This window comes from Peromyscus maniculatus, chromosome 3 (assembly GCF_049852395.1).
Source record: "Peromyscus maniculatus bairdii isolate BWxNUB_F1_BW_parent chromosome 3, HU_Pman_BW_mat_3.1, whole genome shotgun sequence".
Taxonomy (NCBI): domain Eukaryota; kingdom Metazoa; phylum Chordata; class Mammalia; order Rodentia; family Cricetidae; genus Peromyscus; species Peromyscus maniculatus.
Window position 1 is genome coordinate 138,647,002 of NC_134854.1, and position 22,651 is coordinate 138,669,652.

The 22,651-nt window shown below is 44.9% G+C and overlaps 2 protein-coding genes across 8 annotated transcripts in view; one reads left to right on the plus strand and one right to left on the minus strand.

The window, feature by feature from the left end:
• Marchf8 (membrane associated ring-CH-type finger 8) overlaps nucleotides 1-20,733 on the plus strand; it is a 114,452-nt gene extending 93,719 nt beyond the window's left edge. For 6 of the 7 annotated variants that reach the window (XM_076567681.1, XM_076567680.1, XM_076567683.1 and 3 more), the window contains 5 exons: nucleotides 12,512-12,597; nucleotides 12,811-13,656; nucleotides 14,936-15,116; nucleotides 16,723-16,870; nucleotides 17,221-20,733. In XM_076567681.1, the coding sequence (XP_076423796.1) occupies nucleotides 12,512-12,597; nucleotides 12,811-13,656; nucleotides 14,936-15,116; nucleotides 16,723-16,870; nucleotides 17,221-17,522 (1,563 nt within the window). In that variant the 3' untranslated portion in view covers nucleotides 17,523-20,733. The remainder of the gene's footprint in view (nucleotides 1-12,511; nucleotides 12,598-12,810; nucleotides 13,657-14,935; nucleotides 15,117-16,722; nucleotides 16,871-17,220) is intronic. The other variant, XM_076567684.1, reaches the window with a different exon arrangement.
• Nucleotides 20,734-21,466: 733 nt separating this feature from the next.
• Alox5 (arachidonate 5-lipoxygenase) overlaps nucleotides 21,467-22,651 on the minus strand; it is a 52,341-nt gene continuing 51,156 nt past the window's right edge. Inside the window, exon 14 of the mRNA XM_006978536.4 lies at nucleotides 21,467-22,063. Within this exon, the coding sequence (XP_006978598.1) occupies nucleotides 21,884-22,063 (180 nt within the window). The 3' untranslated portion in view covers nucleotides 21,467-21,883. The remainder of the gene's footprint in view (nucleotides 22,064-22,651) is intronic.

Genomic DNA, 22,651 nt, shown 5'->3' on the forward strand with positions numbered 1-22,651 from the left:
CAATTAGAATACCACCATATTTCCCCTTTTCTATTTTAATAAAAAAAAGCAAAAGGTTATAACTAACAAAAGAAAAACTATATACAAAAGTACAATAACTATATACAATATATACAAGTAACAAATACCTAAACGATGTCTAGTCCATTTGTATTTGACAAATCAGAGAAAATAATTCCATTATCTATCCTAATTTGGTAAGTCCAAAATGTATCTAATTCACTTTCTATCCTAATTAATCTTCAACTATAACTAGCTAACCTTCAATATAACTAACTAATCTTCAACTCCCTCAGAGACCCAAGAAGGAAATAATATTAGCTAACAAAAAATAAAAACAGGGAAGTGCATGCAAGCAACTTCCAAAAAATTTGTGAGTTGACAGAAACAGCCAGCTGCCTGGACAGTCACCTGAGGTTTCTCCGTAGTGTTGGGGCATCATCTTCAGCCTATAGGCTTAGCGTATCTGACAGACTCGTTTGTGAAGTAGGATGTACACAAGGTCAACAGTTCAACCTCACATTGGGTGAGAGCAGTCCATGTACCGAAACACCTGAATTCCACTAGTATCATGTCATGATTCAGGATTTTAAATTCTGGAAATTGTTGACGGTTTTTGAATTCAGCTGTCCATTCTTCTTGGCTGTGTATATATGGCTTCATCTCAGCATCCCCTTCTTCTCCACATCCCTCTATTAATTGCCAGTCTACTATTGAGAGACGTGAGCTTAGTTACTCTTCAAGAATAACTGTTTCAGCTGCTGTTCCATTGCACAACAGAAGCCATCGGCCCACTGCCTGTTCAGCTGCCTTCCAAGAAAAGGGCACTGTACCTTTTCTGGATTGTGAAGGCCACTTCAGGGATGGTGCCATATTGTCCTGGCCTCAGAAGATGCCTTTTGATAAAGCCATAACCACACTTGTTTTGGCAAGAATCAGTAGTCCTTTGTTTCGTGTTCTGTCTGTCCATTTTGTCCTGTTGATTCAAGGATACTTTGTTGTCCAGTGGCTAACTTTTGCCACAATGAAAGTTAACTCCATATGCAGTTTCTTCAATGCCCATATTTTCTCTGAAGTAGATTGGTACTGCCAGGAGCCGACATGTCTCAAAAAAGAAAAATTTCTAAGTTATTAAAACATTTTAAATGCCATATTCTGTAGATCTCTGAAGGGTTTGAAGATGACCTGTCTAATATATATCTGCTCAATTTTTAAAACGTATCTAATATGACTACAAGTTCTATTGTAATGTCTAACTACTAACTTTCATTTCTTTATATCCTAATAGTTTGTAATAATAACATTCAAAAATCAGAAAATTGCATTACATTGTTAAATGAATGGTATAAATACAATTAGAAATATAAATATAGTATTTTCTAACAATATCAATTTCAAATTTGTATACAATATAAAACAATCCAATCCAATGTAAAGTATTTAAAACTAGTAATTGCCTTTTCTACCTTTCTTTTTCTTTCTTTCTTTCTTTCTTTCTTTCTTTCTTTCTTTCTTTCTTTCTTTCTCTCTCTCTCTCTCTCTCTCTCTCTCTCTCTCTCTCTCTCTCTCTCTCTCTCTCTCTCTCTCTCTTTTAACAAGAACCTTAAATCTAATCTCCTTTGCTTAGCCTTTTTCTTAACCCTTGACAATAACCTGTAACCAACCACCCTAAATAATGAAAATTATCCCAGACCCAAAACCCATTAAAAAGACCAAAAAACCACCCGCCCCACACCACCTCTTTGGGAATGTGGGCGTCGTATTCTTAAAATTGCTTCCTGCTGGGTATGGGCGAAGTTATCTTTATCCTGAAGGAAAAATTTTAGGCTAATTGTCAAATTCTAGGAAAAGTAACTATATCCTTCATTATCCAGTCTGTTTATAATGCCAAAGTTCAGGGTTTATCTCAAGTCCTTATTCAAGTAGTCTTTGAGACTGGATCATCTCGGCTAGTCATCTCAAAATTGCTCTGAGCACCTTGTAGTTCACAGTTGATCTGTAGATGATGTTTGTCAGCTTAATGATATTATTATTGTCCACGTGGAATTGTTGTTGTTGTGGGGCCCCATCTTCTTCCTGGAGACTTCAGTTGATGTTAGGCCTGGCCATGATTTCCTGCAGAAAACTGATAAGAGACTCGAACACAAAGACATATATATGCAGCTAATTGAAGCCTTTTTTCTAGAATTAGCTAGTACTCTATATGACCATTCATATCTTAACAAAGTTTAAAATGTATATACATCTATATATCTATATGTATTAACCTTGTGAATTTTGATATGAAATTCGTACTTTAAGAAAAGTTTAAAGAGTCAGAATAGAATCAAAGAGTTGAGATTAGTAATAGAATAGTCCCTTAATTAATTTGGCTTTTGTCCTGTCCCATAGCAGAAAGTGGCTCTTTTATTCTGGCATGATACAGGGAGTTTGCATTTTCCTTTTAACAACATGCTTGAGTTTAAAGAAGGAGAGAGCCATTCTCCAACTCCAAAGTCAGCTTTAAATTTTAATTGAACTGGGACTATTAGAAGACCAATAGTGTTAAATCTTTAGAGAAAAGCAGAAACAAACATTTAGGAAGACATAAAATTTTTTAGATAATATATACCCATATGCCGTTTCACTCTGTTTCCTGGGATAGATGATTTGTCCCTTTTCTTCAGTTGTCTCATTTGTCTTGTGTCCTTCAGATTCTTTAACCTTCATTCTCCTAAAAGACAAAAACAAAAACCTTTCCCCAAGACTAATTTTGGGGGTGTTCCTTTTTGGCAAGTTATTATCTGATTAAATGAAAAGGCATGTGTTACTGGTACAAGTTAGTTTAAATTGGATGTTCGTGCTGGTTGATGAACTATCACCTCCTCTAATTAAGAGGTCTCTCTTGTTCAAATCGAACTTTTATCAATTTTGATGGTACCCACAGCTTATCTTCTCCTGTAGAAACAAAAGCAAAACCTCGTCCCCAATGTAATACATACCCTGGTTTCCATTCTGAGGTCAGCACATCCTTAAAGTATATAGGCTGATTTAATTCTGTAGTTTTTCTATTATACAATGTCTCTCTGCAGCTGTTGTTCCTTTCTCATTGGTTGTAAACCCAAACACATGACTGCCTCGTCACTGCCTGTAAGTACAGCTCTCTAGGTCTTAAAGGCGTATGTCTCCAATGCTGGCTGTATCCCTGAACACACAGAGATCTATGGGATTAAAGGCGTGTGCCACCACCGCCACGCTCTTTCTATGGCTCTAATAGCTCTGACCCCCGGGCAACTTTATTAATTAATATACAATTAAAATCACATTTCAGTACAAATAGAATACCACCATAAACATTTTTGCCAACAAGAAATAAACTTGTTTAATTATAAAAAACACATATAGTACTATGAGCAATCTATAGACTCAATGCATTCCCTAAGAAAATTCCAATAGAATTCTTCACAGAAATAGAAACAAAATCTTAAAATTCATATGGAAGCACAAAAGGTCCTGAGCAATGTTAGAAGGAAGCACCACTGTATCTGTCTTCAAGCTAGACTATACATAGTAACAAAAGCAGCCTGACAGTAGCACAGGACTTGTGGATCAATGGATTAAAACTAGAGGCAGATAGAAGCCCACTGCTCTTCCTGAGGTCTGGAGTTCTGTTCCCAGTACTCACATTGAGCAGCTTTCAACTACCTGTAACTCCCATCCCAAGGGGATCCAGTACCCTTTTCTGGCCACTAAGGCACTGCACTCATGTACAAACAGACACATATAATTAAAGCCAATTTTTTTAAAAGAAAAGATAATAGCACATGCTTTGTAAGCTGTGGACAAGCTAGAACCCTGTACAGTGCTAGTAGGAGTGTAAACTAGTCCAGTCACTATGGAAGTCAGTATGAAAGTTACTAATGATAAGTCTACCATATGACCCAGCCTAATGCTCCTGGGTACTCTCCTGAAGGTGCTTAATTTAACAGATCACATAGATACTTGCACATCAATATTTATTGCAGTCTTATTCATGGTGGCTAAATTGTGGGGCCAATCTTAGGTGTCTGTTGGTAGAGGAATGGATAAACAGAAGCTGGCATAGATACATGTAGCTGGAGTTTTTTCTCCAGATCCCGCCAAGCCCCGGCAGTCCGACAGCCCACTTATAAAATAAACACACAGACGCTTATATTATTTAAACTGTTTGGCCTAATGGCTCAGGCTTCTAGCTATCTAGTTCTTACATCTTAAATTAATCCACTTCTATAAATCTATTCCTTGCGACGTGGCTTGTAGCTTACCAGTATCTTCACATGCTGCTTGTCATGGCGGTGGCTGACAGTGTCTCCTTCCGCCTTCCTGTTCTCTCAATTCTCCTCGCTGTTAGTCCCGCCTATACTTCCTGCCTGGCCACTGGCCAATCAGTGTTTTATTTATTGACCAATCAGAGCAACACATTTGACATACAAACCATCCCACAGCAGATACATAATGGAATCTTTTCAGTCATGTATGTGTTTTAGGGAGAGGGAGATATGAACTTTAAAAATGGCTGATTTCGCCGGGCGGTGGTGGCGCACGCCTTTAATCCCAGCACTCGGGAGGCAGAGCCAGGCGGATCTCTGTGAGTTCGAGGCCAGCCTGGGCTACCAAGTGAGTTCCAGGAAAAGGCGCAAAGCTACACAGAGAAACCCTGTCTCAAAAAAAAATCAAAAAAAAAAAAAAAAAAATGGCTGATTTCGCCGGTTGGTGGTGGCACACACCTTTAATCCCAGTGCTTGGGAGGCAGAGCCAGGTGGATCTCTGTGAGTTCAAGGCCAGCCTGGTCTACATAGTGAGTTCCAGGAAAGGCACAAAGCTACACAGAGAAACCCTGTCTCAAAAAACAAAGCAAAGCAAAACAAACAAACAGACAAAAACAAAAAATGAACAAACAAAAAAACACCTTCAAACTCATCTGGCTTTGGAGTAGCAGATCTAGTGGAATGTCCTGTGTTCTCATTGGCATCATTTTCTGCCTGTGGTTTAATCTGGAAGTTGTGTGCCTCTTGAACTAAGGCTGGCAAGACAAGTAGCCTGAACAGAAGCTCTCTCTCCACCTGAGGAGTGCAGCTGGCTGTACTGTGGGAAGGGGTCGGTCTTAGCAGAGGTGGAACCTGTGGACTCACTGTGTGAGTCATCAATTGCAAGTCTGCACAGATGATTTCTAGCAAACACTGCATGCTGTGTGTGACCTTCCTGCCTCCCCTCTGTGTAGCAGGAGTCTTAAAAGTTCTTATTAATAGGGCTGGAGAGATGGCTCAGGGGTTAAGAGCACCAGCTGCTCTTCCAGAGGTCCTGAGTTCAATTCCCAGCACCCACATGGTGGCTCACAACCATCTGTAATGAGATCTGGCACCCTCTTCTGTATACATAATAAATAAATAAATCTTAAAAAAAAAAGTTCTTATTAATAAAACAAACCCAGAGCCAAGTATTGGAGTGAACACTGGAAGATCAGAGAGACAGAACAAGCCCCAGCTAACCTCACCTGGCCAACTTTTCAGCTGATCTTGTTTCCTCAGACTGGAAGCCTCTGTGTCCTCATATCCGAATGGCTCTCAGCTGAACTGTGCTGCTCAAAACTTAAAAGCTTAACCAGCCAAATGCTTCTAGTTTCTGGTCCTCACTCCTTATATACCTTTCTGCTTTCTGCCATCACATCAAAGGCTCACTTTCTGGGATTAAAGGCGTGAGTCACCATGCTTGGTTTGTATCCTTGAACACATGGATTTCTGCCTCTGGAATGCTAGGATTAAAGGTGTGTGCTACCACTTCCTATCCTAAGTATCTAGTGGCTTTTCTGTTCTCTGACCCCAGATAAGTTTATTAGGGTACACAATATTTTGGGGAACACAATACCACCACACCTCTGGGTTTACTTGATCTCTGCAGCAGGCCTGTGGCTTGACTTGATAATAATTAATTTAGTGTGTGTGTACACTCACATGTGTACAAGTGCATATGAGTGTGCATTTTGTGGGGGGAGCAGAGGACGGCCTTGGGTGTTGCATCTTAGGAGCTGTTCATCTTGTTTTTTGAGACAGGGTCTCTCACTAGCCTGGGACTTGCCAGGGAGCCTCAGGATCCATCCGTTTCCTTCTCTCCAGTAGTGGGATTAGAAGAGGGCACCATAATGCCAAGCTCCCTCCCACCAAACTGATAGGCTCTAGGAATGGAAGTCAGGCCCTTGAACTTGACTGTTGACTGACCTGATGTTTAAATGACTAATCTCTGGTGGTCTGCTCTGTGGAGTGGTCCCAGAGCACAGTGAGGACTTTGGAGTCCAAAGCCTCTTCTGCCACCACCCAAAACTCTGTAAGAATTATTCTTGGTAGTGAAAACATAACTATTTAAAGGAAGCTACAGTAGTGAAAGTCCTTCTGAGTGATACACACACACACACACACACACACACACACACACAGCCTTTGACCAAATCCATCACTGATGATTTTGAACCTTTATATGGTCATGACTTTAGTTTCTGGAGCTATGAAGACGTCTTTGCTCAGAAGTTGTTGCCTTTGGAGTTCTGTATTATAAATATGTGTTATTTTTATGGAGAGTCTAGCTGTGGAGACTTCTTGAGAAAGCATTTCTGCTGCAGCATTTCTTCTTCCAGTGTGGTGCCCTATGGCTCTCATTGTACTGGAGACATACTGCTGTCCACATAACTAGGCACCAACAAGCCAGGAAAGAAGAGAATTCATTGTTAGTGCCCCTTGCTAGGCAGCATTGAGTCATTTGTAATAGAAATACTTTTGTATTCAGTAGTTCTTTGTTATGCATTCTCCCCATGAATTCTATATTGTGTCTATTCACTTGTTAACGGCCAGACTAGTTATTGCTCTTGCGAAGGCTGGTTCTTGGCACAGCCTTCCAGCAATAGCCATGATGTGTGTGTGTCAGAGCAGCCAGAGTGGCCTCTTCTTTAATTGTAGCTCACTGTTTAGGTTGGATACAGCTGGGTGTTTATTTATAGAAAGGAGCCTCTGACAGTGAAGCATTGGCTTTCACAGAGTAATTTCACTAAACTGAAAGTTTTCTGAGACATAATCTCAGTGACTACAGACACCCAGTGAAGCTGGGTCTGCTTTATGAAGTCAGGCCTGCTGAGCTGTTGGTTAGCAACAAATCACTACCTTTTAGTTTGTAGTGGGAGGACAGTAACCTTTAGCAACTTCCTGAGAAGGAAGCACAAATTAAAAGGTACTCTGATAAACAGGATTTCTAAAACACTGTGCCCCAGTGTGTCCCACCCTGTGGGCTGTGGAAGCCCTGAGATGCACTCCCATTGTCGTTTGTCACAGCTGCCTTGGAATAGAGAGGCCGGCTCAGGCTGTGTACATGGCCGCAGTGGATGCTGTGAGCACTTAAGGGCATTTTGGTAACTGATGTGTGTGTAGATTGGTTTTCAGTTTCCAAACACGTGCCCACACCTTGCTGATTTTCTTGTTTTTATTGGAGGGATAACTGTTTACTAAAGTCATTTGTGTATAACAACTAAGTAGCTTTTAATTTTTTCTTAAAGCTTTGTGATCTACTAAGAGCAGGCACTTTTGTCTTTGTCATTTGAAAGCTTGTTGGGGTTTGGGTATTACCTCCTGAGAGTACCTTGTAATATTTTTCATGAGATTGTTGAGGATGAAGTCGAGGCAGGCCCGCCCATTAGTAGAGGACCAGTCTTGTTTCCTGAATAAACATTGGACTTCAGCTTTACTTTCGTGCCTTTCCTATCTCAGGCTACAGCCACTGTCTTGCTGTTCTTGCTGCCAGTACACACACCACTTTGTGAGTTCTCTGTGATGCACCTGGGACAGGGATTATGTAGGGAGTACTTCGTGGGTCTCACAGTGTATGACCAGTCTATTGCTTCCTCCTTGATTGAGGCTTTGTTTGCGCTCAGGCTCCATCCTCCTGCCTCCTGGCTTTGCCTCATGCCCTTACTCTGTATATACATAGAGTCATTCCCCATTATACCCTTTTGACATGCAGTATTTGGAGGTGAGAGGAGTGATGGGTGTTTTCTCTTGACTTCAGCTTCCTGAATGAAACCCACTTCTTCCCAGGACACGGCTCCTGGTTGAATACAATTTTCCAGATTAGGCGTCATCTCCTCCACAATACAGTCTTTTCACAATCCAGCAGAGTGAATTTGGTTCCATGAGAATCCTGTCTTTCTAAGATAACAGGAGCAACTAACTAGGTCATTCCCTCTGTCTTCCATCCCTTGTGGAGTGGGGGCTTTCTTCCATACGTCAGTGCCACTGAGTGACCCACAACATAGAAGAGGAGGTTACTGCATAGCAAGGAGGGTGTGAATACATGTGGACATTCCCCCAAGTTTTCAAGGGGGTGGGTAAGTGATGACTTCTCTCTTACGTACTGTACCTTCATGATATGGTGTTGGCTTTTTCTGTGTCAGCTAAACAGAGCTGGCTTATGAAGGTTTTCAGTCTCAGAATGATCTGGGGACTAGAAAGCAGAGAATAGCAGTGATTGTGAGAGTGTGGGCATTTTATGACAGGTCTCAGTCTGCCTCTGTGTGATTGGCAGTAAAGCTTAGGTACCAGAGACCTGTGTGCTTAACTCACGGCAGGAGGAGCTTCCAAAGGGTGGATGGAGCCTTTGGTGGCTGCTGTGGATTGAAGACACTGGGAAAAGAGAAGGATGGTGCTTGTAGATAGGCCCATGTGACATGAGGTGGAGAGGTGAAGGTGTATTGTCCGCCTATGTCCTGAGACCCCTTTCTCACTTTATTTCAGGGAAAATCTTGACAAGTAACAGAGGCTGCTTGTTATTACCGTATTTCCAAATAAATTAAACTTTAGATTTTTAAAAACTCTATCTATTAGTATGTTTAAAGAATATGCTTGTCTTAGTTTGTTAATGTTGCTGTGAAAAACACCATGACCAAAAGCAACTTGGGGGACGAAAAGGTTTACTTTGTCTTACAGCATACTGTCCCTTATGAAAGGAAGTCTGGACTCTTCAAGCAGGGCAGAAACCTGGAGGCAGGAGCTCAAGCAGAATCATGGAGAAACATTTTTATTGGCTTGTTCTCTCAAGGATTGCTCAGCCTGCTTTCTTATACAGCCTATGGCTACCTGCCCAGGGATGGCTCTTCTCACAATGGTCTGGGCCCTCTTGTATCAATCACTAATCAAAAAAAGCCCCCATACTTGATTAGAGGCCAGTCTGATGAAGGTATTTTCTCAATTGTTATTCCTTCTTTTCACATGACTCTAGCTGGGTCCAGATGACAAAAAACTAACCAGCACAATTGACTCCTCGTTAACTTGATTTACAAGTGCATCACTATTAAGCTATAACCTTTCCTTTCCTTTTTATCCCCAAGATACCATGTTACCATCACAATATAAAGCATAGTATATAATTTTAAAAGTCCCATGCCTTTAAATATTCAAACACATTAAGAATTGTCTCTTGAAAATATCCAAAGTCTTTTTAAAATACCCATTGAAGCAAAACCCAAATACATATGTAAAAGTAGCCCAATGTCTGACATCTGGAACTCACAATCTTTTGGGCTCCAAAGGACTTTGGACTGCTCTACTTCTCTGGCTCCACCATCATCAGCACATGCAGCTTGTCTCATAGGCTTGTGCTAGCTGCCCTCCAGACCTGCTGCTATCCTTGTTAGTCATCCACTGTCCTGGTATTTCCAATATGCTGTGATCTCCACAGGCTGCCTCTTCACCAAAGGCCTCCTGGCCTCTCTTTGGGACCTTGACCTGCCACATGGTGCCAAACTGCAGCTTTTCTTCATGACACCTTCAATCCTGGAGTCTCCACTGCAACTGAGGCTGTACTTTCATCACTGGCCTCTCTGGATTTACAGTGCCAAGCCAGCTGTGTCCATAGTCCCTTCAACCTTGCAGCTTTCATGCCATCCAAACCTGTACCATCTGGAAGACTCCCATACATTATTAAGTTCAGCTGCTAGTTTGAGTGGCCATGTCTGGACCACACATCTCTGTGTGCTCATCATGAGAGAATGCTTTCCAGAAGTTTTCACCTCAGTGATGCTGGTTTCTTTTAATCCTTGCTGGTTTTTTAGCCCCACCATTAATTGTCCCAGCAAAGCAAAAGTTTCACTTTAGTGGTTCTGGTCTCTTGTGGATCACAGCTGATTCTTTTGTCATGGCTGACCAGAAAACACAGATTCCTAACTCCAAGTGTCCTATGAATAGCCTTTCCCTCTAAAATATATAATCCAGGCCTCCATATTCTGAATTGGTCTCGGCATTCTTATCTTCTGAGTTCCCACAGCAGCTCATTAACTTCTGAGTACTTAATGGCTTTTCTATCCCAAAGTTCCAAACATTTTCACAGTCCTCCCCAAAACAACATGGTCATATCCTGGTACCAGTTCCTGTCTTAATTTGCTTCCTATTGCTGCGAGAAAGACCATAACCATGCAATTTGGGGAGGAAAGGGTTTACCTCATCTGACAGTCTGCTGTTCATCATAAGCAAGAACTCAAGCAGAGCAGGAACCTAGAGCAGGAACTCAAGCAGACCCACAGAGGAACATTGCTTACTGGCTTGCTCCTGGCGACTTGCTCAGCCTGCTCTCTTATACAGCCCAGGGCTACCTTGCCCAGCGGTAGCACTGCCCACAGTAGTCTGGGCCCTTCTTTGGCACTCATTAATTAAGAAAATGTCCCCACAGGCTTGCCTATAGTCCAGTGTAATAAAAGCATTTTCCCAGTTGAAGTTCCCTCTTCCTAGGTGACTCGAGATTATGTCAAACTGACAAAGAAACTAACTAGAACAGTGCCCAGTGTCTGTATGTACTTTTAGTTAGACAGTGTAGATTACTTGAGGACTCAGATGTGCTAACTGAATGATACTGGTGACTTCAGTATATACATACATCATGTTAACATGTATCTTCTGGGTCAAGTTTCTTAAGATTGAGTTGGATTAGAGATGTTTAATTTTGTGCTGTAAGACTTCTTTCCAGGCATGCTTGAACTTTGGCAGAAGGGGACAGAGGGCTCTTTCTGGGAGGTGGCAGTGCTGTTTGGATGGTTGATGCCCCATTGGTGGAGTGTCCAGATGAGAGTATCCCTCCTAGGGTGTAGCCGGAAGGTTTCTCCAGTAGCACTTGGCCGCGCAGTCCCACAGCTGCTTATAAAATAATTACTCAGGTGCTTAATATTAATTACCAATTGTGTGGCTTATGGCAAGCTTCTTGCTAGCTAGCTCTTATAACAACCCATTTTTATTGATCTATAAGTTGCCACATGGCCGTGGCTTACCGGTACTTTTACATCTTGCTTCTCCTGGCGGCAGCTAGTGTCTCCTCCCTCTCCTTTCTCCTCTCACTATCTGTCTTGGGTTTTCCCACCTCGCTCCATCCTGCCGTGCCATAAGCCAATGCAGCTTTATTTATCAACCAATCAGGGCAACACATATTCACAGCATACAGAAAGACATCCCACAGCACTAGGGTACACTCAGAAAGTGAGGCTAGTTCTCAGTCACTTATGGGCCAAGGTGGAGCTGCCTGCAGTCACAGAGTGGGCTCTAGGTAAGGTGAACTGTGATGGGAATTTACTCAAGGAACATGGTTCTATTTTCTGCAGCTTGTTGGGTCTCACAGAGCAGGTTGTCACTCAGCCTCCCTGTTGTAAGGAGGCACAGATGTGCTCATAGGCGTGTGCCACACAGTGATGGTTTGAGCAGCAGTGGACTGAATAAGTTATGGCAGTGGTCCCATAAGATCATAATACAGCTGGAACATTCTTCTAGTAACACTGTAGCTGCCTGACTGCTGTCGTGAAGCGCGTTAACTCATGTTTGTGTCAATGTTGGTGCAAACTCTGTGCTGCTGGCTCCACAGAACTGCAGCTCATAAACTGGACACAATAATAAACAGTCGTGGTCTGCACACTATAGTTTTCAGGGACCAGGTGAAGACAAGTGCTGGCAGGCAAGACAGCTGGCCTGTTGTCCTTCACATTGGAAGAGTGTCTTGTAGGACTTGGTTTCCTGACTTGCACAGGAAGTAATTAAATTTATAAATATGTTTGTGGGGGTGGGGAGAAGCTGCTGGATCTTCAGAGCTTAGAAGTGATATTCTGTGGTCTTAAACTATCTCTTAGCTATATTTTTCTTCACAGATGAAGTTCAGACTTGTATAGATCTCTGATGCATGTTCCAGCCAGGCATAGTGGTACACATCTTTAATCCCAGCCCTCAGGAGGCAGAGGCAGAGGCAGGCTGATCTCTGAGTTCAGGGCAGCTTGGCCTATATAGTGAGTTTCAGGCCAGCCAAAGCTATAAAATGAGGCCCTGTCTCAACAAAACACAACAAAGAACCTAATGCATCCTCCTCTCAGAGCAGTGGGAAATAGCAGACATTATTTGATTTTCCACCCTTTGCCATTCACAAAGAGACAGTGTGTCTGGGTCTCTCGGCTTCTTCATAAATACTGACTGAAGGTGTGTCTTTGCAGGCTGGGAGTAGTCCTCCATCCACGACGGCTCCAGTGTCTTCCTTCTCTCGCGCTTCTGTTACACCATCCAACCAGGACATCTGCAGGTAACCCTCTGCTTCACATGCTTCCGTGGCCTGGGTCGGCCAGAATTCTCAGTTTTCCATTTGCTTGATCATTCCACCTTTGGTCTAAACAGCCCAGTTTTATGTGCTGTTTGCTCACCAAGTTAGAACCCAGTCTCATTTCCCCACTTGGACGTCTACTCTCTTTAAACTTGTTTTTCCTCTCTGTGCTTTATTCCACTGTTGTGCATACAGTTCCAGTGCAGTGTTTTCTGAGTGTTGTTACTACAGTCCCATGCAGTCTGCTGTTGTCTTGAAAGCTCCTCCATGCCAGAGTTCTCTGACACAAGGGCTCACTGTGACAGTTATCTGTAAAGACACATTACAGGCATCCAAGAGAAATCCCTTTGGTTCAGACTGGGACCAAGCGTTGAGGCCTGCTAAGAATACTAAGGCCAGAAGAGCACTCAGATTCTCAAAGTCACTAAGTGATGTGGGTGAGAAGACCCAGGATACTTTGGAAAGCTTTGACTATATGGAAAGAACTTGTTCTGAAGGGAAACTGGTACTTCCTCAAGGTCCATCTCTCAAAAAGAACAGGCTCCATCAGAAAGAAAAAAGAGCAGAACACTGCCCACCCCTCGACCATTCCAAACACTCTTGTGTCTTACCCCTCTCTACCAACCATTCAGCTGCCTCAAAGAGGGAAGTTGGCAAGGGGAGCTTACGCATCCCACTTTTGGAGGAGAAAGTTGATGGTGAGACCAGGTTGAGAAGCCAGCGACTGCTCCGGTACCTGTTCTCACTCTCCCGTGGCTCAAGTGCCAGCAGCCTGCATAGGTTCCATGAGCTGGAGAGCCATGCCAGCCATCTACATACTGCCAAGTCCTCCAGCTGGCTGGCAGGGAGCACAGACTTCTGTTCTGATGAAATGGGAGATGACGATGTCTTTGAGGATACATCATCTGCCAAACTGAAGAGCAGGGTCCTGCGTGCGCCACTCTGCTCAGTAGAGAAGGACAGTGACCTGGATTGTCCTTCTCCGCTCTCTGAAAAATGCACCCCTATCTCTCCTGTGTCCACCTCAGGGGATGCCTGCAGGTTGGTTTGCCAGGAGCCACAGTCTGGCTCTCTCTGCTAACACCTTCATAACCTTACCTTGATTTAATACATGAAGTTTCTGCAAAGTGAAGCAGTAAGACATCTATTGCCAGCTGGAGAGCAATTCTGTTTTCCAGGCAGTGATACCATTGGGAAGCTAATTTCATAAGATGCAGAAACTACACGTATTAAACCAACTGCTCTCAGCAAAATAAGTAGACTTTGCCTAAATATGTGGGAAGAAGGGGATTAGTACCTCCAGCTTTCTAGCTTGCCCCCGTGAATGGCTTGTCTCCAGTCGCCTGCCCACACACCACCCTCTCTCCCTCCCTCCCTCTCTTCCTCCCACACTCCCTCCTTTCCTTGCTCTTACCTTAAGTGTGTCCTACCCTTGCCTGGGTCCTAACTCTACTTCCCACCTCTCTTCCTTGCACACTGTCCTTGCCAGACCCAATTCGAGCTCATCCGTCCCCATTCCTCTCCCTCCCTTGGTCTCCCCTTCTCAGTGTCAGCTGTTACATTTCTTATGGTTGGATCAGAAAACCCATTTCTCAGACGAGTAACAAAACAGTCTAGCCAGGTTTGGGCCACGCCCTCTCAGAACAGCTGTTTCTACCTGTTACCCAGCTGTTGGAACGATCTCTGTTTTCAAAAGCCCGAGTTCACGGAGGTTAGTAGTTGAATCCAAGTTTTTTCCTTGGAAATAATGGCTGCTTTAATAATTCTCACTTAACGCCGTGAGTAGTCCCCAAGATAAATGGAGTTACAGAACCATTTGGAGCTTTAAGTGGAGATAACATACTGTGGTCTCTGCTCCATCTCCAAGAGAGGGCGAGAGTGTGGCTGTTGTGCATGTGATGGTGAGGGTGTGACTTCATAGAGAGTAAGCCTTTTAAGCCACTGTGCTGTTGTGGAGGTGAGAGCTGACTTGGGTTTTGTTCTTCCTCCAGTGTCTTGTGTTCTGGAAGGTGTCTTTATTGTTGCCTAGATCTTACCTTTTAAAGTTTGAAGTCTTCCCTAAAAATGCCTCTTTTGTCATTTCTTGTGTTGTTCTTCCCTTTCTGTTGCCAAATGCCATCCTGATGTTGCTGATATGGTAAGCTGACATTCAGCCAATCGTGATTGGTCTCATTTGTGCTTGTGTGTCTCTGTGCTGACAGTCACTTTTATGGTGTTCATCTCTGAACTCTTTTAGTTTGCGGAGGAGTTGGCTTTCTGGTAGAGCATCACCTTCCCTGCCCCGGCCCTTCTTTCACTGACTAGTCTGTTTCCACCATAGGATCTGCCACTGTGAAGGCGATGATGAGAACCCTCTGATCACCCCCTGCCACTGTACAGGAAGCCTCCATTTTGTGCATCAGGCTTGCCTGCAGCAGTGGATCAAGAGTTCGGATACACGCTGCTGTGAACTCTGCAAGTACGAGTTCATCATGGAGACCAAGCTGAAACCGTTGAGGAAAGTACGTAATAAGGGGGCGCTCTGGGAGAGTCATCCTTTCAGACTCTACACCCTGGCCACCTGGGTTTACTGCCTTAAAAATCTGGGGACTGGAGTTCATGTTGTAGACCATTGTTTTTAGTAGTGATGTATCAGGTCTGACCTTCATTCATAATGCTTCTCTTTCCTTCACATCTTCTCTCCTTTGACCAACAAGCTCAGCATTTCACTTCCTATGTACTAACTGTCTGTTTTGTGTTTCTAGTTAGGATGCACTCCCTAACACTCAACCTAGTTTAGCACAGTCAGTTTGTTTGTGTTTGTTAATTATTTGTCGGATGAAAACGTTCATGGATGAGGAGGTGCCCAAGTCACTGCTACCTTCCTGGCACCAGCTGCCTGTTCATCCTTGTCAGTTTCATATATCTCTTTCTGTGCCCAGCACAAAAGATCGCATTTGGAAGGAGAACAAGAGTCCTACTGTGCCAAAAGCATTACTATATAAGTTACTTGGCAGTGGAGCACACAGACAAAGAAGTGATCTTCGTGGATCAATCTCATGGGAGGAAGGGCATTGTAAATAGTTTGGCTTTGGGGGAAGTTCTAGATGTGTAAGATTTGCAGGCAAAGTGAAAGGGCTCTATAGGGTCAGATTGCCTATGGAGAAAAGTATCCACTGAGGCGGTGAGTGGGAGCACTTTAGGGGTGTGAAAGGCTGAGCTGTGGGCGTTTTAGGAAAGGGAGAATCCAGGCACAGAAGACACCAAGATGCTGACTGTGCTTCAGTTGGGAAACCCAGGGATCTTGCTACTGCTAAAACCCCGACAGAAAGCACTTGGGTATTAGAGAAGGCAGGTGTAAACTGCCCAAGAACAGGTTCGGCCTGGTCAAAGTCTCCTGGGACCTACTCTGTGTGAATCTGTCACATGATCCTGCAACACTTGGATAGTATAGATCGTCAATGAAGCTCTGTTTTCGGGTTAGCATGATAGTCTGTGGCCATCATTAGCAGAAGATATGTAGAATGTTTACACTTTGTTCTTTCTCTCTACTTTTATGTCTTTTCTTTTGCTTTGGGAACCAGTAAATGACAAGGCCAATCTGTTTGGAGTAGGTTAATGAGCTCCTAGAGGGATGGCACTGGCAGAGGCTGCTTGTACCAGGAACTCTTGAGCATCGATTCCAAGCTGTTGCTGCCAAAGTAGCAGAGGACCAAAGAGTGAGACCCTTCTGCTATTCATCTTACAACGTAGCTGTGACTCATTCCTAGTGTGTTGTGGGGTCATCAGTCTTCCATTCCTCCATGTCAGTTAACACACAGCAGCTGGGTCTCACCTCACATACTCCTTTGTCGAGCTCTTCATCGTCTGCTTACAGGAATAAGAGACTAGCTAATGGGAGATCACTGCTCATCTCAGTCCTACCTTCTCCATTGCACAGAAAGTTGCCTGTGTTTGCTACCTTGTTGAAGCCAAGTGGTTTAAAGTAGTTTCGGGTATTTGGGCAAATTGATCTGGCCTGGGAGTGGGAGGGAAGGAAAGCCGATCATAACCATGGGCACCAGTCACTCCCACTGTGGTCCTTTGCTCCAAGTCTGAGCCTCATGCTCTCTGTGCTGTCTTTTTCAGTGGGAGAAGTTGCAGATGACTGCCAGTGAGCGCAGGAAGATCATGTGCTCAGTGACGTTCCATGTCATTGCTATCACCTGTGTGGTCTGGTCCTTGTATGTGCTCATTGACCGAACCGCAGAGGAAATCAAGCAGGGTCAGGTGACAGGTGAGTGCCTGGGCTGTGGACACAGGTCCCAGGGCCTGAGGTTCTGAGGTTCAGAGCTCTATTTCTCTTGGGCCACCAACACCTGGGTTTGTAAAGGGTGAATACCGAGGAGGAGACACTAAGCATCTCTTTGGATATTTCTGTGTCTTCAAAGTCAATGACAAGAGATGGAACTTGAGACCCCTGAGAGAGCAGGGTAAACCACACTGAGAGCCCTGCTTTTGGGGAGGGAGGATTTGATGAGTAACAATCTACGTACTGGTGGTGGAGTTCAGAAACTGTGTCCTAGTTACAAACATAAACGAGTCTCCTGATAGGCTAACTGAGTCCTCTCCCTTTCCCCCTTGCAGGGATCCTAGAGTGGCCTTTCTGGACTAAACTGGTAGTTGTGGCCATTGGCTTCACTGGAGGACTTCTTTTTATGTATGTTCAGTGCAAGGTGTACCTACAGTTATGGAAAAGACTCAAGGCTTATAACAGAGTGATCTATGTTCAAAACTGTCCAGAAACAAGTAAAAAGAATATTTTTGAAAAGTCTGCACTAACCGAGCCCACCCTTGAAAATAAAGAAGGACATGGAATGTGTCATTCCACCACAAATTCTTCTTGCACAGAGCCTGAAGACACTGGAGCAGAAATTATTAACGTCTGATGGTGTGGAGGGTGTCATCCCCCTGTCCACAAAGAGCTGAAGGAGTTTGTTGACTGCCAACTGTGTTCCTTCCTTCTGTTGTTGAATAGCAGAGACTGGGCAGGCGACTATTAGAGTGGCCTCTCTTTTCCTCAACCCTCCTTGGTGTGGATATCCTAGAATTCCTGTGGAGCAACTGCCGCTGGGTCCCATTCCGCCAGGTCCTCTGTGGGCTGGGAAAGGGAGACCCCAGTAACCACGATGAGGAGCTGGCTGAGTTCCAGCCCCTGGTCTTGAGCAGAATAAGGAAGTCCAAAGCTAGACCAGGGGACAGAGCAGCATGGGGGAGACTGGTGGGGAGAGGCTCCCCAGAGGACAGAGCATGGTACAGAGAGGCTACTGCTGGTGGGAGGGCTCCCTTCTCTCTGACGAGCTAGGAGGCGAGCAGGGAACAGTGCCCGCACACACAGACCCCTGCCTCCTCAGCTGATGTTGCCACATTGCTCTGGGGCAGATAAGGCCTCGGGGCCCTGTGTCCGCTGGGGTGTGACTCACTGAGCAAACAGCACTTTATGAAAGTTTTTATTGTGGAATTCCTGTGTCTAGTGGGTGTGACACTGAAAAGAGTGTCACATTTAGGCATGTTCTCTTTAATGCCCCGTTTTCTCTTTGCATCAAAATAGATTTGAAACCATTTCTGCCTTATATATTCTGAATAGTAGGATGTCCTTTCCATGTCCAAAAAAGACTGGTGACTTCAAGCAAGACAGACAGGTCTGAGACATTTTTCCTTACCAGAGTCCATGGGAGTCCATGGATGCTAAGGACGTACTCTGTGTCTTTGAGCCTGTTACCTCACAAGCCCACCCATACCATTTCTGTTGTGTCCATATTGAAACGGGAGGGTTTTGAGAGCTAATGGATCTGACTCAGGCTGAGTATTTAGGAAATGTTCCTTTGACTGACAGAAGTCTCCAGATGGAGTGGACACACACTGTGGATAACCCTGTGACCCACCTCAGCTTCCCACTGTGCTGAGGGCTGGGAGGTCAACAGGCCAGCTCTGGAATGAGGCCTTGGCATGAGCAGTCAACTGCCATGGGCCACTGCGTCACTGAGCTGGCCCACATCCACTCATTGCCTTAACTAGACCTGACATCATTTAGGGTCCTTAGCTCCACATGTGATCCATTCTGTCTTTGGGGTTACCTCCTACACCGTTTTTTCTCAAGACAGACAAAGCCAAATCACCACCACTAAATGGCCTTTGTCCCATTAAAAAGTCTGCTGAACATTTTTTTTTTCTTGAAGGCCATTGTCACAGTGCCAGGCAATAGTCAACTCACAATGTGACAAGAGGGGCCCCAGAAGTGTACTCTCCCAAGAGCTGCTGTTGGTAACAGGGGCTTCAGAGCCTCCTGAGGGGGGAAGGGCAGTGCCTGGGGTCCTGAGCTTTGCTGCTTTACCTCTCTTCTTCAGAGACTGAAGAAACTGAAGATGAATCTTCTGTGGTTCCTAGTAGAAGCCCTGTGTTTGATTTGCAGAGGCAAGTGGAGGCTGGGAGGCCGTAGGAGCGGGTTTTGTCCTGTTAGCACCTTGTCTGCTCTCTAGGGTCGTGGGGTTCAGTCGTGGAGCTGTTTCGCCAGGGATTTCAGCCATTGTCCAGTCAGGCCACCCCTTAGGTTAGCCTGCTCTCTCTCCCTGACCACATAAGCCTCCCTGGGCTCACTGTGCCCCAAAGTGCAATTACTCACACACCTCCTCAGGCTGGGGACACCGGTACTATAGACTGTCTGTCCATCAGGGAGTCCTGACTATACCGTTTGACAGCTGAGTCCCCGGTCTTGTCCATCTGTCCCTGGTGAGATGCTCCAACAGTGGGTGGGCAGTCACGTGAAAATGGAGATTGTTTTAAGTATGGAGTCCCAACCAGCCGCTGAGGCTTCTGTAGAGAGGGGAGTGTACCTCATTGGGGGTAGTCCTGCACAGCTGTCCCAGGGGCCTTGTACCCCACAGATAAGGTGACCATGGCTTTCATGTTGTTCTCTCCACCTCAGGAAGGCCTAACTCCATCTCTTCTCTGGCTACTCGGATGAAATCTGTCGTTCATCCTTCTTCCCCTCCCAGCTACCCCTTGCTCATTTTCCGTACAGGTCCTCTGATCTAGCAAACAGCTGTACCTGTGGGTGACTTGGCGCAGGAGACCAGCAAGGCATGTGCTGTGAAGCATGATGGCAGGGCCCCCGGGTCTGCCCAGGCTCCCCTAGGCCTTGCCTGGTGGCCTTCTGAATACTTTTGCAGGGTTATCTGTCTCTCCCATTTCTCCTCAGTTTGAGCCTGGATGTAGTGGGAAGATGGCGTATGACTGAACCAAGCAGATCTAGGGTGACGCCTCAGGGCCAGAAGGGCTTAAAAGCTTGTGTGTCAAATACAGAAGAAGGAAATAGTCTCAGGGTGTCACAGCCAGCCCTAACCTGCCTTTGCCCCATATGTCACGGACCCATTGGCACACCTTTGACTTCAGCTGCCACAAATAAATAGGTGGGGTTATGCCCAAGTTTATTGCAAGAATTTCCTGGAAATGTTGTAAAGTTTTCTCCTTACTCCAGGTCTCTCTCTTTCTCCTTTCTGGCTTTAGCACACTCTTTAGTCATGTAGGCCTAGTTTCCAAACCTGTGGGTGTCTCCACCTGGACCCAGATGTGCAGACCTCAGGCAGTGGGGGAGGGAACAGTTCAAGGCCTTGGGTGGTGTCTAAAAGACAGGAGGCCAAAGACTGGATGGGCAGGGTGAAGAGCTCTAATCTTGTGGGTGTGGTTAGATGCATATGCACATTTGAAATGCCACCCCATCAAATCTGGTTTGAAATAATACAGCTTGTATCTGTAGCCCAGGAAAAGCCCAAAGCATAGGGAGATGGGGCATTTGTCTTTGTGTGGAAGTGATTGATGAAGGTGTGTAACTGGTGCACATTTAGATGCAATGTTTAAAGTTGATTGTTAATAAAAACCAAATTTACACTGGTGTGTGTAGTGTAGTTTCTAAAAAGCACTTCACATTTTAAATTTTTCTTGGACAATTTCTAGTAATCTAAATGTCTAATTTTTTAATCCTTTTGTGTGTGTTCACTGTTTCTCAGTATTACCGCTTGAATGATTCTCTGTACAGGGGATTCGTTTGTGCTGTACATGGGGTGTCTAAAGGTAGCAATAAAGCTTTTCTTTACAAAGGAACTTGGTGATGAGTGTTTTCCAGTGGGGAAGCAAGGATGCCCTTTCCAGTCCACACATGAGTGAAGAACAGTGAGGCCGTGGGGAGAGGGGCGTCCAAGGTGAGAGGAGAAGGCGATTTGAATAGATGCTAAGATCCGGGTGGCATTTGCTTTGGTGTCTGGGTTACTTCCTTTAGTCACAACAAACCTGCCTCAAGGACAAGCATCAGCCAGAAGCCCTGCTGGAAGGAGAAGGGGGGATGCAGACATGGATGCCTGTGCTAGCCCAGGGCACAGGAACAGATGAGGTGGCTGCCCTGTCCTTCCAGGGCTCCCTTTCTTTAGGGGAAGGCTATTCATTTGTGGTGGTAACAGCAGAATCTAGGGAACAGCCAAGATGTCCTTTAGCTGGTGAATGGACACCAAAAATGTATAATGGAGTTTTGTTCATCTACCAAGAAACATAAATATGCAGGTAAATGGATAGAACTGGGAAGCACTATACTGAACGATATGACCCAGACACAGAAAGACAGATGCCACATATTCTCAGTCATATATGGATCTTAGCATAAATTCAAATTTGTGTGTTTAATATGGAATACCCATAGAGTCCACAAAACTAGAAAGGGGCCGTTGGTGTGGAGGTGGGGAAGATCTCGGGAGCTGGGGGAGGTAGTAGACTTTGGGTTTTTATTGGTGCTCGGAGAACAGGGAATTTTGGGGGTGGCTGGAACATGGCATGTGGAGTGACATCTGCTTTAAATGAACTTTATTGTATAACAAACTCTTCATTCAAGAAGTTTCTTTAGGCACCTACTACACGCAAGCAACTGGACAAAGCATACATAGAATAAGGTAACCCTGACCCAACCAGAACAGGTGTCGCTTACTCTGCTGCACTGTGCTACTTAGGGTGGAAGTGCTGAGCTGGGCGGGGGTCCCTGTACTGTGTACATACTTCCACCAAAGACAGGAAGAAGCAGCATGTGCTGAAGCTTTGTGATGTCCCCCCATCCTCGAACAGCCGGCCCCAGGAGCAGCACTGCTAACTTGGAAGGAAGAGGCACCAGCTGCCTGAAGGTCCACCTTGAGCCTGCCAGGCAAGCTGGGGTCTGGCTGGCAAAGCCACTGGCCTTTCCGGAGAGATGCTGGGCCAGGGAAGGCCAGGATTAGATGGCTACACTGTTGGGGATCCTGTCTGGTGACAGGTAGTAGTAGGGGAGCTTTTTGTTCTTATTGCGCTCAGCGATCACACTGGTGATAGCCTCCAGGTTCTTGCGGAATCGGATCATGGCTTCTTTCACTGGCTTCTCAATGAAGTGCTCCTCTGGGTACATGCCCAGAAACAGCTGAGGGGCAGACATGCAAAGACAGTTTAAGATGGTGCCATATAGTCTGCTAGGCCTTGTCCCACCCAACGAGGCTTCCTTTGGGAGAAGGGGTATCTACTCAACTCTCATCACCTTTGACCTTTACCACCTGCTGGGATTGACGCATATATACACACAGTGGGTACTACTTGGCCATACAAAATGAAATCCTGTCTTTGGAACACAAATTAACCTGGAGGTCATTGTGTTGAGTGAAAGAAGCAGATGCAGATGCCACATTTGGGATATTAGAAACTGCCATCTCACCAGGGGCAGCGGCACACACCTTCAGTCTCACCACTTGGGAGGCAAAGGCAGGCAGATGGTGTGAGGTCCAGGCCAGCAGGGCTACAGAGTGAAACCTTGTTTAAAAAAGAAACACTTGCTTCATAATCCCAAAGAAGTTATCAGGAGGAAAAATGGCAGATTAGTGAATTCAAAGGAGGGTAGAGTAACGCTGTACAGCGTAGTAGGGTAAATAGTTAATCATGTAGTATGCATTTCTAAACTAGAAGATTCTGAATGTTACACAAGGAAATGACAGATGCTATAACTGAGCAGTATCGA